At 45.9% G+C, this 13,665-nt stretch overlaps 13 protein-coding genes across 13 annotated transcripts; 7 read left to right on the top strand and 6 right to left on the bottom strand.

The window, feature by feature from the left end:
* Positions 1-6: 6 nt before the first annotated feature.
* EHEL_100870 (uncharacterized protein) lies at positions 7-357 on the bottom strand (the record flags this gene model as incomplete). Its single annotated transcript, XM_003888112.1, has 1 exon — positions 7-357. The coding sequence occupies one exon, from the start codon at positions 355-357 to the stop codon at positions 7-9; it is 351 nt and encodes a 116-aa protein (XP_003888161.1).
* Positions 358-416: 59 nt separating this feature from the next.
* On the top strand, positions 417-1,511 carry EHEL_100860 (uncharacterized protein; the record flags this gene model as incomplete). Its single annotated transcript, XM_003888111.1, has 1 exon — positions 417-1,511. One exon carries the CDS (start codon positions 417-419, stop codon positions 1,509-1,511), a length of 1,095 nt encoding a protein of 364 aa, XP_003888160.1.
* Positions 1,512-1,671: 160 nt separating this feature from the next.
* On the top strand, positions 1,672-2,385 carry EHEL_100850 (U1 snRNP subunit; the record flags this gene model as incomplete). Its single annotated transcript, XM_003888110.1, has 1 exon — positions 1,672-2,385. One exon carries the CDS (start codon positions 1,672-1,674, stop codon positions 2,383-2,385), a length of 714 nt encoding a protein of 237 aa, XP_003888159.1.
* A 93-nt stretch (positions 2,386-2,478) lies between these two features.
* EHEL_100840 (HMG-like nuclear protein) lies at positions 2,479-3,183 on the top strand (the record flags this gene model as incomplete). The annotated part of the gene is made up of 1 exon (XM_003888109.1): positions 2,479-3,183. One exon carries the CDS (start codon positions 2,479-2,481, stop codon positions 3,181-3,183), a length of 705 nt encoding a protein of 234 aa, XP_003888158.1.
* A 107-nt stretch (positions 3,184-3,290) lies between these two features.
* On the bottom strand, positions 3,291-4,145 carry EHEL_100830 (fibrillarin; the record flags this gene model as incomplete). The annotated part of the gene is made up of 1 exon (XM_003888108.1): positions 3,291-4,145. The coding sequence occupies one exon, from the start codon at positions 4,143-4,145 to the stop codon at positions 3,291-3,293; it is 855 nt and encodes a 284-aa protein (XP_003888157.1).
* An 89-nt stretch (positions 4,146-4,234) lies between these two features.
* Positions 4,235-5,869, bottom strand: EHEL_100820 (chromosome segregation protein; the record flags this gene model as incomplete). The annotated part of the gene is made up of 1 exon (XM_003888107.1): positions 4,235-5,869. The coding sequence occupies one exon, from the start codon at positions 5,867-5,869 to the stop codon at positions 4,235-4,237; it is 1,635 nt and encodes a 544-aa protein (XP_003888156.1).
* A 144-nt stretch (positions 5,870-6,013) lies between these two features.
* On the top strand, positions 6,014-6,451 carry EHEL_100810 (uncharacterized protein; the record flags this gene model as incomplete). The annotated part of the gene is made up of 3 exons (XM_003888106.1): positions 6,014-6,040; positions 6,066-6,222; positions 6,246-6,451. The coding sequence occupies 3 exons, from the start codon at positions 6,014-6,016 to the stop codon at positions 6,449-6,451; spliced, it is 390 nt and encodes a 129-aa protein (XP_003888155.1).
* Positions 6,452-6,482: 31 nt separating this feature from the next.
* Positions 6,483-7,115, bottom strand: EHEL_100800 (putative methyltransferase; the record flags this gene model as incomplete). The annotated part of the gene is made up of 1 exon (XM_003888105.1): positions 6,483-7,115. The coding sequence occupies one exon, from the start codon at positions 7,113-7,115 to the stop codon at positions 6,483-6,485; it is 633 nt and encodes a 210-aa protein (XP_003888154.1).
* Positions 7,116-7,166: 51 nt separating this feature from the next.
* Positions 7,167-7,913, bottom strand: EHEL_100790 (uncharacterized protein; the record flags this gene model as incomplete). Its single annotated transcript, XM_003888104.1, has 1 exon — positions 7,167-7,913. The coding sequence occupies one exon, from the start codon at positions 7,911-7,913 to the stop codon at positions 7,167-7,169; it is 747 nt and encodes a 248-aa protein (XP_003888153.1).
* Positions 7,914-8,046: 133 nt separating this feature from the next.
* On the top strand, positions 8,047-9,111 carry EHEL_100780 (replication factor C small subunit; the record flags this gene model as incomplete). The annotated part of the gene is made up of 1 exon (XM_003888103.1): positions 8,047-9,111. The coding sequence occupies one exon, from the start codon at positions 8,047-8,049 to the stop codon at positions 9,109-9,111; it is 1,065 nt and encodes a 354-aa protein (XP_003888152.1).
* A 4-nt stretch (positions 9,112-9,115) lies between these two features.
* On the bottom strand, positions 9,116-9,661 carry EHEL_100770 (uncharacterized protein; the record flags this gene model as incomplete). The annotated part of the gene is made up of 1 exon (XM_003888102.1): positions 9,116-9,661. One exon carries the CDS (start codon positions 9,659-9,661, stop codon positions 9,116-9,118), a length of 546 nt encoding a protein of 181 aa, XP_003888151.1.
* Positions 9,662-9,734: 73 nt separating this feature from the next.
* EHEL_100760 (transcription initiation factor TFIID subunit TAF1) lies at positions 9,735-12,383 on the top strand (the record flags this gene model as incomplete). The annotated part of the gene is made up of 1 exon (XM_003888101.1): positions 9,735-12,383. The coding sequence occupies one exon, from the start codon at positions 9,735-9,737 to the stop codon at positions 12,381-12,383; it is 2,649 nt and encodes an 882-aa protein (XP_003888150.1).
* A 134-nt stretch (positions 12,384-12,517) lies between these two features.
* On the top strand, positions 12,518-13,594 carry EHEL_100750 (methionine aminopeptidase 2; the record flags this gene model as incomplete). The annotated part of the gene is made up of 1 exon (XM_003888100.1): positions 12,518-13,594. The coding sequence occupies one exon, from the start codon at positions 12,518-12,520 to the stop codon at positions 13,592-13,594; it is 1,077 nt and encodes a 358-aa protein (XP_003888149.1).
* Positions 13,595-13,665: the final 71 nt, after the last annotated feature.

The following is a 13,665-nucleotide window of genomic DNA, read 5'->3' as shown; positions in this document are numbered from 1 at the left end:
GCAGATCTATCTCATAAGTCTTTCTAACTTTCCAAACACCAAGCTTCTCAGAACGCTTCTAAACGTAGGAATGCTATCTCTTAAAAGCAAGAACAGGCCCAGAATCTCCAAAAGAAAGCCAAATGCCAAAAACCTGTAAACCAGAAACAGTATGCCCATTGTAAAGATCGCCATGCCTTGTATTTTCTCGGGGCGTAGCAAGGTAAGCATCCTGGACCTTGCCAGAAGAGAAATGCCTATGATTATCAGGAGATTACCAGATATCATCAGTGCTCTGTCCATCAGAAGGACGGCACCTGCAAGAAAAACAAACATGCCTATCGACATGACCACCACGCTGGATTCTTTTAGATTCATTCTTCCTCAGGGGAGAGAGAAGAATACTGAAATATGCTGGTGAGGAGATCCCTTGGAGCATGAGAAGAATAGCCGACCTCAAGGTTAGAAGCAAGAAATTCCTGGCACAAAGGACTATCTCCGGCCCCGTGCTTCGTATTGCCTGGGATTTAGTGTATTGGATGGCAAGATATGACAGGCGTCTAAGGGTTTTCTGTAAATGCACGTCTCCAAGGGAGATATCTGTTCTTGCTCCCTGGAGGAAACCATATGAGAGAAGGGGATACTACGAGTCCAGGGCCTCCTTCGACATCGACCTCCATCCCTTTATCAACCTTAGGGTCTTAAAGGTCATTGACTCGTCTGCCTTTGATATGTCTTCCATTAGCAATACCTGTGTCAAGAAACTAAAGCTTCTTAAAGTCTCTAGCGTGAGAATGAAAGGCCCTGTGAATACCGTGCTCCAGGAAATAGCCCTAAAGGACGTTAGAATACCATATGAAGACATGGCAAACATTCTTGGGATAGAGTCACTAGTAAGTGTGTCGCTGACGAACGTCGACATCTTAGGATGCAATGATTGGCAGGAAAGGCTTCTAGAGAGGCTTAGAGAGATGCCAGGCCTAAAAAAGATAGTGTTGGCCAGCATGGGTGTTAGTGTTCAGCGGTTTGCTGACTTATGCATTGAAAGGGGCCTGGGATGGTTCAGAATTGCCGAAGAAGGCATGTGTCTAGATGTAAGGCTGTGCTCCTTTTCAAGCGTCGTTCGATGTGTGGGTATCCTGAGGTGCCTTTCAAAGCTTGATCTGGAGATGGTGGAAGCGATACATGTTGGAGGAAGTGACTTGAAGTATATGAGAGAGACCCTTCCCAATCTGAAAGCACTCCATGTGACCCAGGCAGAGATAGATAGCAAGGCATTCAAGGCAATATATCTTAGATATCCAAATCTGATTAGACTTGGGTTTTCCGAATGCATCTTTAGCGGAACTTCTTTCTACGAGATCATCATGCACTTCAAGAGGATGCTGAGGCATCTAGACCTCACTTCATCAATGCTTCCTCACGACTACATCTCTTTTCTGGAAAAGACCTTATGCTCGTGCTCTGTAAGACTAAAGAGTGGGGAGCTAATTACGATTGACAATCCCACCTCCGGTACGCTCGGTAGATAGCTAATTATTGGTAATCTTGGAGCCTCTTGCAGTTGCTTCCTGGTAAGAGTGTCGGTATCCTGAAGATGGTGAATAAAGCTATGGAAGCCCTACTTACACTCATAGTATTGTGCCTGCAAACTAAGCTACTTACATTTTGAGTATCCTGTCCCTTATTTCAATGACGGATAGGGCGAGGGAGGTTCTCGACATGCTTCTTGGGCCGGACAGAGATGTTTACGATCCCAGCAGGACGTCTTCAGCGAGGACGAATGTGTGCACATACATGCTTGTCTCGTTCTGTCCATTTGAGCTGTTCAGAAATACCAGAAGGAGTATTGGAAGGTGTAAATACAGCAACCACGAGGAATACTACAAGGCCGAGTACAATAGAAGCGGAAGAGAGAGACATGAAGAATACGAGTGGGAGTTTCTCCGGTTGCTTGTCGAGATTGTTTTACGTGTCCAGGATGAGATCCGAGAATGCGGTGCAGAGGAGGTGGCAGACATTTCCTTGCTTGGAAAAATCAAGGAGAAAGAAGAAGCATTCAATAGGATGTACCAGAGCATAGAGAGGCTTGGGATGGAAGGAAATGTGGAAGAGGCATGGCACATCTTCAATGAGTGTGAAAAGGCAAAGGAGGAGCTGGAGAAGATGAAGGAGGCATACTATGTGAAGAATAGTGGTGCAGGGATGGGGAAGTGTAGCATATGCGGGGTCAACCTAATTCTAAGCGACACAAATGTGAAAATTAACAGGCATCTGGGGGGAAAGCTTCATAGAGGATACCTTCAGGTTAGGAGTAAGCTAGGGGAGCTTTTGGAGAAGTTCGGGATCTCCAGCGTGGCAGAGATATTTCCAGAGGGCTTTTCGTTCAAGTATTTGAGAAGGTAGCCCTTGCAATGGCTGTCCCCTTAGTGCCGACTAAGGAGGTCAGATTTAAGTCTATATTCGGTTAATATTTGCACTGGTAAGTACCCACGATAGATGTCTGACGAAAGCATATGGAGGAATATTGGTGGAGATGGATATTGCTCGTTTAAGATGAAGACCGAGGAGGATACATTATGCAGGAACCAAAACAATGTGACTGGGATATGCAACCGGTTTTCGTGCCCGCTGGCCAATTCGAAGTATGCAACGGTCCGTGCAGTGGGAGAGGAGCTTTTTTTGTTTGTGAAGGAGCCTGAGCGTGTTCATGTTCCTCGAGATGTCTATGAGGAAATAAAGCTGTCTTCGAACTACGAAGAAGCTCTTAAGCAGATAGAAGAAAACCTTGAGTTCTGGGACGAAAAGATTATTCACAAATGTAAGCAGAAACTTTCGAAGCTCACACAGTATCTCAGAAGACTAGAGTATTTCAAAGAGCACGGAAGGACAGAATATATGGTGAGGAAGAAGAGAATGAACAGAAGGGAAAAGCTTAGAGCACTCAAGACTCTGAACAAGATCAACTTTGAGAAGAACATTGGGGACGAGCTAATGCTAAGGCTTGAAAGCGGAATCTACGGAACAGAGCTTAGAGACAGGTTCTATTTGGCCAACAAGGAGGCATTAGAAAGAGAAAGGAAGCAGAGTAGAAAGAAAAGATATGTTGCAGACCTTGAAGAAAGCGACGCGATGTTTGAAACTGACACCGAGCACCAAGACATTAAGAAGAAGACAAAGAAGAAGGCTACAATGAAATGGTAAGATGTGGTGTCCTTTAAACCGTTTATTTAGTCGAAAATAAAGATCTTGATATGAAGACTTAATTCCATCTTCACCATACTTCTCTCTTGAGCCTTTCATCGGAGAGGCTATTTCTTTTCTCCAGACTTCGCTAATACAAACTTTCCAACAATCAGAGCATGATCCTTTTCAAATGGCTCAAGAGTTACTTGCTCTCTTGGCTTGATATTGCTCTTTCTGAGGATGTTCACTTCGTCTGCAAAGACGGTCTCGGCGGGAATAGATGAATTGACACAGTTTGCCTTGATGGAGACATCCACTCCCCCTCCTTCCTTCAAAAAGTACTGAGCATTCAGCGCAACAATCCTTGTCTGGTCTGGTTGGGAAACATCCGAAAAAATACAGTCGACAATGGGTACAAGCATTCTGTATCTCGATGGATGTCTAGCATCCTCTATTATGGGAACAATGTTCGGCCGCTTCATAGACATGTTGATCAGATCTCTTCCAGACCTCTCGCTAACCTCAACCGCATATACCATCCCGTCCTTCCCAACTATGTCAGACACATGAGAAACCGTTGTGCCAGACGAGGCTCCTAGGTACAGCACTTTACTTCCAGGCCCTATGTGGATGTTCTCGACACCGCACACAATCCCGGCTGCAAGCTTGCTTCTGTAGACATTCCAAACACGGTACTCAACTTTCTCCCCTTCAACGTCGACACTGACCCTCCTCTCCCCATACACGCTGGTTCCAGGCGCTAGACTTTTTGTAAGCAGCAGATCCTCCTTCCCCCTTCCAACATACACCCCTGGAAACCTCTTGTGCGGCTCAACCAGGATCTTCTTGTCCAGTCCAGCCTTCACGCTTCCCTTCTTCTTATTATTCATCCTTCCTCTTCCCTCATTCTTACCGCCCCTAGGTGGCCTCCCTCCCTTCTGGAACTTTCCTCTGTTGGGCTTCTTATCAATCCTCTTCATACCTTCTTTCAAAGGGCAAAAAATTGCAGAATAAAACTCCGCTACCATGCTTGCACCAAGAAACATTACTTTATTGATAACAGCAGTCCTCATCTATTAAGCAACGCCCGAAGGTCGCCTATCTGTGACTGGATCGATGCATGCACATCAACAACGGCATTGTAGAAGCTGAATATCATCTTATTGATCTCCTCTCTTTCATAGTTTATCGAATTGAGCGTTCTGTCGAGAACTATCTTAGCCTTCTGCAGCTTTTGCTCGCTCATCAGCAAAGACGTGTTGGACTCCAGGTTAAGCTTCAAGAGCTCATTCTCAAGCTGCTCCATCTCAGTCTTGCTCTTCCTCTGCTCACTCTCAGATATCTCCTTCTTCTCCAGATATAGCTTCCCAGCCATCACAAGCTTGTCACTGCAGTACTTGAGCCTGCTGTTCAGATCATTCGATACACTCTCCCTCTCAGATCTTCCCTCCTCAAGCATGCTTTTATTCATCTCGGCCGCCACAAGAACATCGTTTTTGCCATTCAGCTCCTCTTCAAGCCCCATAACCACATCAGATATCCCACTTTCAAACATCTCTCCGCTCACCTCATTCATCACCCTTGCTCCTCCCTTCACATCCCTCACAATCCTTAGTGAAATCTCGTCCCGAAGGCCTTTAAGATCAAAGAAAAGCTTCTCCAACTCTTCAACCCTTTCCTGCGCTTCTCTTTCCTGCTCCCCCACCTCCTTCATAAGCCCCTCCTTCTCAGGCTTCATCCTTTCAAGCTCCTTGAACAGTTCCATCTTCTCCTCGTTCATCTCCCTCACATCCTCGGGATTGATTTTCTGCCTTGTTATTTGTGCCCTCAGCCCATCTTCTTGGACCTTCAGGCCCTCAATCTCCTCCTCAATCTTTATAATGTCCTCAGTTAACCTATTTATAGCCCCCAGATACTTCCTCTTCTTCCCCTCAAGCTGCTTCTCAGAGGCTATCAACATGTTCAGATCATCGGTCAGCTCTCTCTTCTTTCTTTCCAACTCCCCTCTGCTTTCAGAAACCTTCTTCGCCTCGCCTATCATCTCCTCAATTCTGCTAAGCTCGTCCTTCTTCCGATCAATCTCCCTAAACATCCCAGTGTATATTTCGGTAACCTTCCTTTCAAACTCCTCCTCAAGACATCCGTCCTCCTCGTCTCCCTCCATAAACCTCATATATCCATCACACACATACTCAAAGAAGCAGCTTTCGACATTCCTTTCTTCCTCCTGCTCAAGGAGAGAGGCCCCGTGGCTTATCAGCTCCACAAGCCAGCTGCACATGCTTAAAATCACAGGCCACGTGTGTGGAGTTATCGCACTCAGCTGGCTCTTTGTAATCTCTCCACAGTACGGATACCTTAGGTTCTTCATAACCATCACAACCTCGTCCTCAAACCTTGAGGAAAACACAAAGTCATCGATAAATCCATACAGAAACTTGAATATACTCTGGAAATCCTTTGAAGACGGATTGTGCAAAATCTTCTGCGATACCTGCCCATCGTATCCGTTCTCCACCAGAAACTTAAAAATGCCATCGACACACTGCTGCTTGTATCCCTTTTCCCTGACCATCCTCATGTCTCGCCTTCTGACCTCATCTGCTGCCATCGAGTGCCTTGGAAATGGCACAGCCTTTATCCCAGAAATAGGCGTCTTTATGGAGTTCCTGGAGTTCGGCGTCATGGTAAACCTTCGTGTCATAGGGATCCTGGAAATATTTTTTACTTCATTTCGCCACAGACACTCGGCAGTTGTCCATTTCAAAGATGCCTCCCTTCGGTTAGGCCTCGAAGATATCCCTTCATACGTCTCGTCAACAAACCAATCAGACTGAAGCCCCTAACAATGCTCGTCAAAGACAAACTGGAAATGGTAAGTGCTCCATACTAATTCAAAGATCACAACGCTCTTTGCACTGATCTTCACAATATTCATGGCTCAGAGATACTTCTATGCAGGGCAGGTTCTTATGTCAATAGTCACATACTCAGCACTCGTGTCTCTTACAAAGCCAATGGCAAGAAAGGGAAAACTATACTTCAGAATCATTAATGGTAAGTGATCATTTTAATTTAAGTCCTTCATGTCGCTGCAAAGATCATGACCCTTATAGCATTCTTCATAGTCATGAACAATGTGTTTGTAATGAGGAGGGGATACAAAAATTGCAGCGAGTGCTCCACCATGTCAGTCTCAGCCATCTCGGCATCAATCCTGTTTTTCATATACTATTCGGTGTATTCAACAGCCTTTGTTTTCTTCTTCAGCGTTTCCAACAAGTGACCCAGCTCAATAAACAGCCCCAGTACCATGCCTATCTTTTTTTGTACAACCATGACATCAGCTTAATCTGGGGAAGCCTCTTTGGGCTCTTGTCAAGAACCTTCTTCAAGACAAATATAACAAACTGTGCGTTCGACACATCAACTTGCTTGGTCTCAAACCCAAACGTTTCAAACTTCTTCTCTAGGTGCCTTATGCTAGGTATCCTACTCTTGACCTCGGCCACGTACCAGTATCCATTTTCTTTTAGTATCCGATTGACCTCTTTTGTAGGAACCGCAATGTTCTCGACCATCATACTTAGGCAGCAGACTGCAATATCCACGCTCTTGTCATCCAACGGGATCCTTCGGCTCATGTCGCACTTCACTATCCCTTTCTTCGAAGGATGGAGGTCCAGGGAAATCACATCCTCAAACTCCTCGGCAATCCTTGCCTCTCCGCATCCTATGTCTGCTATCGTCATCCCCCCTCCCCTCTCCTTTATCTTCTCAATTATTATATCAAGCGGGTTAGCAGGCCATCGCCTCACCTGCTCCTCATATAGCTCGTGGTAGAGCTTCAAGTCCTTCTTCTTTAGCCCCTTCCCATGATACATTCTGTCGTTCAGCATTCTAAACTTCCCTCCCTCAAGTCTTTTCATGAGCTTTTTCTCTAAACTCATCCCGGGGTTCCTGTAGACACCGAGTTTTCCTTTCCCAGCCCCCATCCATTCTCATGAGAAGTAGTCATACGGCATTATTCCATGTCTACGGCAGTCCACATTCTCTTCAGGATCAAACAGGTCTTCATAGCTCCTGTAGTCGTCCTCTAGCACAGAAACATCCTTGAACAGCTCTATAAATTCGCTACGCTTTTCCAAAATCTCTCTAATTTTTTCCTTCTCTCCATCCTTCCTTTTCTTCTTTCCTTTCTTCTTCAAAAGCAGTCTCTCCATCTCAGAGTCAATGGATCTGAGCACCATCCAATATCCCTGATAGGCCAGTCTCTCCCTCAGCTTCTTCTCGAGAATCTCCTTTCTTTTGTTGTTAATATTAACCTGCTTCTTGTATAGCCCAACGAGATCCTCCACATTCCCAGAGGAAAAGGACTCCAAGGCTTCTTCCACCTCAAGATAGTCCTCTACATCAAACTCCACAGCTCCCTCCCCGTCGACAGTTTCAGAATGCTCCTCAGGAGCGTCTTCATCATCTATAAGACATCCGATAAGCCTTCTTATCATAGACTCCCTGGCACATCGCTTCTCGTGCTCAACTATATCTCTAAGCCATTCCTCATCTATTATTGTTTTCGAAACAACCTTGGCAAATCTCTCTTCATTTACCTCTGGAAAGTAATTTTCGACAAAGGCTTCAAACTCACCATACGGTATCTGGTAGACCGTATTCTGCACCGGCCCGCCTTCTCCATCTGAAGTTTCCGCTCCCTTGCGTCTTCCATCATCGCACACAACGTGCTCCATGGCCTTTTAATTTTACTGTGTAGAAATCTAGAGCAGCGGTTGGAGAGTGGATATCAAGGAGATGTGTACTGCCTACTCTAGAAACGGTATGGTGCTTGGCTCGAATAAAAGCCCGTTGGTACCGGCACCCTGGATGATATGGATCGAAAAGTACAGGCCAAAATCATTTGACCGTGTAGTCGGGCGGGAGGAGATTTCAAGCGTCCTGAAGAGCTACACTCTTGAAACAATCCCTCATATGATACTGCATGGAAGGTCCGGGTGCGGGAAGAAAACAACACTCCTGTGCCTAGTTAACCATCTGTACGGAGGAAGCCCTGAGACGAAGGTCAGGACAGTGGAGGTTGTGAGCGGAACGAAGAGGATAGAGGTGTCATACATGGAGTCTGACGAGTATGTTGAGATATCACCGTCTCAATACGGTCATCACGACAAGGCTGTCATACAAAGCATAATCAAGGAGATGGGGCAGACAAAACCAATACTGTCAATGCTCGGAGGAGCCAAGAAGGCGCCGATCAAGCTTATTGCCATAACCTCTGCAGAAGAGCTGACCCTGGAAGCACAGGCAGCACTGAGAAGGACGATCGAAATGTACAGCTCTGTCCTCCGCGTTGTACTTATATGCAACGAACTCTCAAGACTGATAGAACCAATAAGAAGTAGGTGCTTCTTTCTGAGGATCCCGAGCTTTTCCGACGGAGATATAATGTCGAACATGTGCATGATATCGGAAAAGGAAAACTATGCCGTACCAAAAGAAAGACTTGAGGAGATATGCAGGGCGTCGGAGGGAAATATGAGAAGGGCCCTGTGCATTCTTGAGCTACTCTGCTTCAATATGAATGACAAGGAGACAAAAAGGCTAAAGGATAATGGCAAAGATTTGAGACTTGATTGGGAACTAGCCGTCACTGGAATTACAAGCATAATCAAGTCCAACCAGACGCCCGAGGGACTGATTGAAATAAGAAAAAGCCTCTACACGCTTCTGAATTCATGCATATCGCCGAGAACTATCCTTATTGAGCTTCTGCGCAACCTCATTCTCGGAGAGGATTTCAAGATGTTTCTTTCGCTTTCGCGTAGCGCCTTGAAGTATGAGGAGAGAATAAGATTTGGAATGAAAAGCATATATCATTTGGAAGGATTTATCACATCGTCGATGTGTGCGTTCAGCGAGAAGAAATACAGCTAAGGATTTAATCTCCTGCAGACATTGGGGTTTCGGCACGGTTGGACTTCTCCTCCAGCTCCTCGTACTCCATTGCATCAGAAAGATAATCCTCGCTTATCGATGAGGAGTAGTCAATAGAATTTGTCATGTCTTGTGGTACCATACTCTTTAGTGCACAGTAAACCTTTTCTCTGAGTCTTTCTTGGTTGCTCAGCAGTCTCAACCTGCCTATGCTTATCAAGATATCGAGGACCCTTGGATCATCTGCGTTTCTTCTGAGGGCCTCTTCCCTTTCTGGGACATTGCTGTCTATAAGCTTCATTCCTTCATCGAGCAGCTTTTCTATCTGGCACTCAACTATGGCCTTGATTTTAATGGTTTGCTCGGCCTTGAGTATTCTACTATTGATCCCAAGGGGAATGAACTTGGGTTGCATCTGCTGCAAAGCGTTGAGCCGAAGCTTGACCTCTGGATCGAGAGACTGACTCCCAGAGTATTCCTTCATGTATGCAAACGGGTTTTCGTTGCTGATATACTCCTGAGGAATGTCTCCCTGGCTAGATGTGCTCATGGGGGCCTAGTGAAAAAACATCTTGTCCTACCAATTCGGAATTGGAAGGCGACCAAGCCCCAAACATTTGGGGATGCAAAGAGAATTAGACGATTGCTCGAGCAGGACAGAGCCGGATGAGGGAGAAGTCTTGCTGGAAGAAGAAGATGGGCTTTCGGAAGCAAAGGGAACAAGCGTAAGATTTTTGGACTTGCTTGTGATTGAGAAGTCCTATGAATACAAGCTTAGGAAGTACAAGGGGAGAAAGGTTCCCAATGAGTCGATGAGCTATGAGGTGGATGACCAAGCCAAGTTCAGGAACAGCATGACATACGCAAGGGACAATAGCACAACACTCCAGGCACTTTCTGGATCCACAAGGAGTACTGGGCTGAGGCAGTATCTCAAAAGGAAGCAGCTTGAGAAGGAGATATCAAGGCGGAAGGTCTTCAGGGACTCACTGGAGGAGGTTGAGGAGATCAAGTATCCATTTGACCTTGTTGAGTGGGAAAACAATATTGTGTACGACACCGACAGAATTGGATCTGCAGGGGCTCTAGACACTGTAACGACTGAATTGGTAGACAGCATCTTGGAGGATGACTGGGAGAAGTATGTGGTTGTGGATGAGAGTGACCTGAAGAACCACAAGTCGTTTCTCACTCTCTATCTGGAGGATCCCAATCTGATTTTCGAGAAGATTGATGAGAAGAAGCAGGCAAGGCCCAAGAAGAAGCAGAAAGAGGTTTTCTCTGTGGACAAGCCTCTGAAGGGAAAGTACAACATATCGCTTGACAAGTACTATGGGCAGGAATCGAAGGCAAAGAACAGTCTTGGGACGTTTGGTGTCCAGCACTCTCTCCCTGCACTACGACTGGACCCGATGTTTTACAAGAACAATCACACGAAGGAGGAGCTTAGAAACTTCCATAGGCCAAGGTTTGTGCTGAGTGGAAGTGGGATAAGATTCAAGGCGATGGAGAGCACACGAAACAAAGCCCAAAGCATTATAAAGAAGTCTGGGGAGTTAACTATCAAGGATGGCAGTCCATTCTCGCTGTTTGAGTATTCCGAGGAGGATCCGTTCTTCCTTGTGAACTCTGGAATGGTGAGTCTACTCAATATATATTACAGAAAAAGCAATGCAAGGGACGAGTATGCGCCCGACCAGTCGCAATACACGGTTCTGGACCCGGAGGATCCTTCACCCTTCTTTGGATTTGGGGATGTTGCGCCTGGGACGTCTATACAGGCACTCACCAACAACTTGTTTATTGCACCTGTTTTCAAGCACAGCTCTGGAGACTACCTATGCATAGTGGAGTCATCACCTGATGGAGAGTTCTTAGTATACAGGGGGATTGATAATCTTTATTGCGTCGGACAACAGTTTCCACTAGAAGAGGTCTATGCTCCCCATTCCAGGAAGCTAAATATATTCTGCAAGAACAGACTCAAGGTTGCTGCATTCCGACTATTCAACAGCAAGGAGGGGGGAAACAAGGAGCTTAGAATTTCACAACTGGATGAGATGTTTCCCTATTTCAGCGAGGGGAGTAAGAGAAAGTGGCTGAAGGAGTATGCAGACTGTGTGAAGAAGGGAAGGGACAATGTGTGGGTGTTGAGGCCGAGCTCTGCATTGCTGGGAGAGGAGGATCTCAGAAAGCTTGTCACGCCGGAAAACATATGCCAATACGAGAGCATGTTGGCGGGAGAAAGAAAACTTCAGGATTCTGGATACAAGATGGTGGTTGAAAGTGACGACGAGGAAAACGAGGAGGAAATGGTTCCGCCGCCGTGGTGCCTTAGCAGGAACTTTGTGAATGCATGCAATGGAAGAGGGCTCCTTGAGCTGAATGGGCCTGGAGACCCCACCGGCATAGGAGAGGGATTTAGTTTTAGAAAGATCAGGCTGAAGAGAGGAAATGAGGTTGAAAACAGGAAGATAATCAATGAACACCAGCTGAGATACAAGGAGGAGATAGATAGAATATGGAACAAGCAACTTGCATCTCTGAGCTCTGTTGAGGAAATTCCATTTGATGAGTCGTTCCTTGTTCGGAGACATAAAGAAGAGAAGAGGAATCCCGATCTGCTAAGTGAAGCGACAATGCTGTCTGACGAGACCTGTATAACTATCAAGCGTACCTACAACGAGGGGGATTCAACGCGTGTGGAGATTGAAAAGATATCTGACCCCCGTGTCATAAAGGCATATCTGAAGGCTCGAAAGAAAAGGATATCGGAGGAGAGGAAGGGAGTGCTGACATGTGGAAACTGCGGACAGGTTGGGCACATGAAAACAAACAAGGCTTGCCCAAAGTTTGCATCTGCAACAAAGATGACCAAGAAGAAGATTGAAGCAGAAAAGAGAAAGGCCAGGGTTTATCTTCAAGAGATTATGCTTGATCTTCTTGCCCAATTCTTCCAAATTCCATATTCTGTTGCATTCCATAGGCCTGTATCCACCAAGAAATTCCCCGACTACCCCTTGATTGTATCCAATCCGATTGACCTGACAACAATAAAGACGAAGGTGAGGCACAACAAGTACAGGAAGTTCAGCGAGTTCTTGGAAGACTTGGAGCTCATGCAGAAAAACTGTCGCAAGTACAATGGGGAAGACCATTCCTTAACCAGGATTGCAGATACTATTGTAGAGACGGGATATAAGAGATACAACGAGAAGCTAGGAGAGGTCCTAGAGGCCGAGAGGGTCTTGAACGGGCTTTTTGATGAATAAATTAATATGTTTCTACATTCAAGGAGACCCATCCCGAGAAAGAGTGGCCAGTTCTACTGCCATGGCTTCACTGGAGTTGATGTCTAATGATCTGTCTGATAAGTGGATAATCTTCGAATTTGAGACCCCATAGAATGAAGTTTATTCTAATGAACCAGGCTGCAGAGCTTCCCATCGAATTCCTACCAAGGGACGGTGCTTACAGAAAAGGGAGGTTGCTTGACTCCAAGAATGCTGAGGTAGAGAACACAACAGAGTCCGACATCCTGCAAGATGCTCGCCGGGCTGCCGAAGCACACAGAAGGGTGCGATACAAGGTCCAGAGTATCATAAAGCCTGGAATGACGCTCCTGGAGATTGTGAAGTCCATAGAGGATTCCACAAGAATACTCCTGTCAGGTGAAAGAAACAACGGAATAGGGTTTCCTGCAGGGATGTCAATGAACTCTTGTGCTGCACACTACTCAGTCAATCCAGGTGAGAAGGATATTATCTTAACCGAAAACGATGTCTTGAAAATCGACTTTGGGACGCATTCCAATGGTCGGATAATGGACTCTGCATTCACGATTGCATTCAAGGAGGAGTTCGAGCCTCTGCTGATGGCTGCCAAAGAAGGTACAGAAACCGGAATTAGGTCATTGGGAATAGATGCAAGGGTCTGTGACATAGGCAGAGATATCAATGAGGTCATCTCGAGCTATGAAATGGAGGTGGATGGGAAGAAATGGGCGATCAGGCCGGTATCAGATCTCCATGGGCACTCCATATCTCAGTTCAAGATTCATGGAGGGATTTCTATACCAGCCGTGAATAATAGGGACCCAACTAGAATCACAGGAGACACATTTTATGCAGTGGAGACATTTGCAACAACTGGAGAGGGTTTCATAAACGACAGGTCTCCATGCTCGCACTTTATGATAAATACACACAAGAGCAGAAAGCTTTACAACAAGGATTTGATAAAGGTTTACGAGTTCGTCAGGGATTCGTTTGGAACTCTCCCCTTCAGCCCCAGGCATTTGGACTATTACAATCTAGTGGAAGGAAGTGCACTCAAGAGTGTGAATCTGCTCACAATGATGGGGCTCTTCACTCCGTATCCTCCCCTTAACGACATCGACGGCAGCAAGGTTGCCCAGTTCGAGCATACAGTGTACCTGAGTGAAAGCGGGAAAGAAATCCTTACAAGAGGCGATGACTATTAAAGCATTTTGTCTATGAGAAGACTCCATGTTCCAGGAAAGAAATGTTAAGTTCAAAGCGCCTCAGAGACATC

The sequence above is a fragment of the Encephalitozoon hellem genome, chromosome X (assembly GCF_000277815.2).
Source record: "Encephalitozoon hellem ATCC 50504 chromosome X, complete sequence".
NCBI lineage: Eukaryota > Fungi > Microsporidia > Unikaryonidae > Encephalitozoon > Encephalitozoon hellem.
This window is presented reverse-complemented; position numbering and strand designations above follow the sequence as displayed.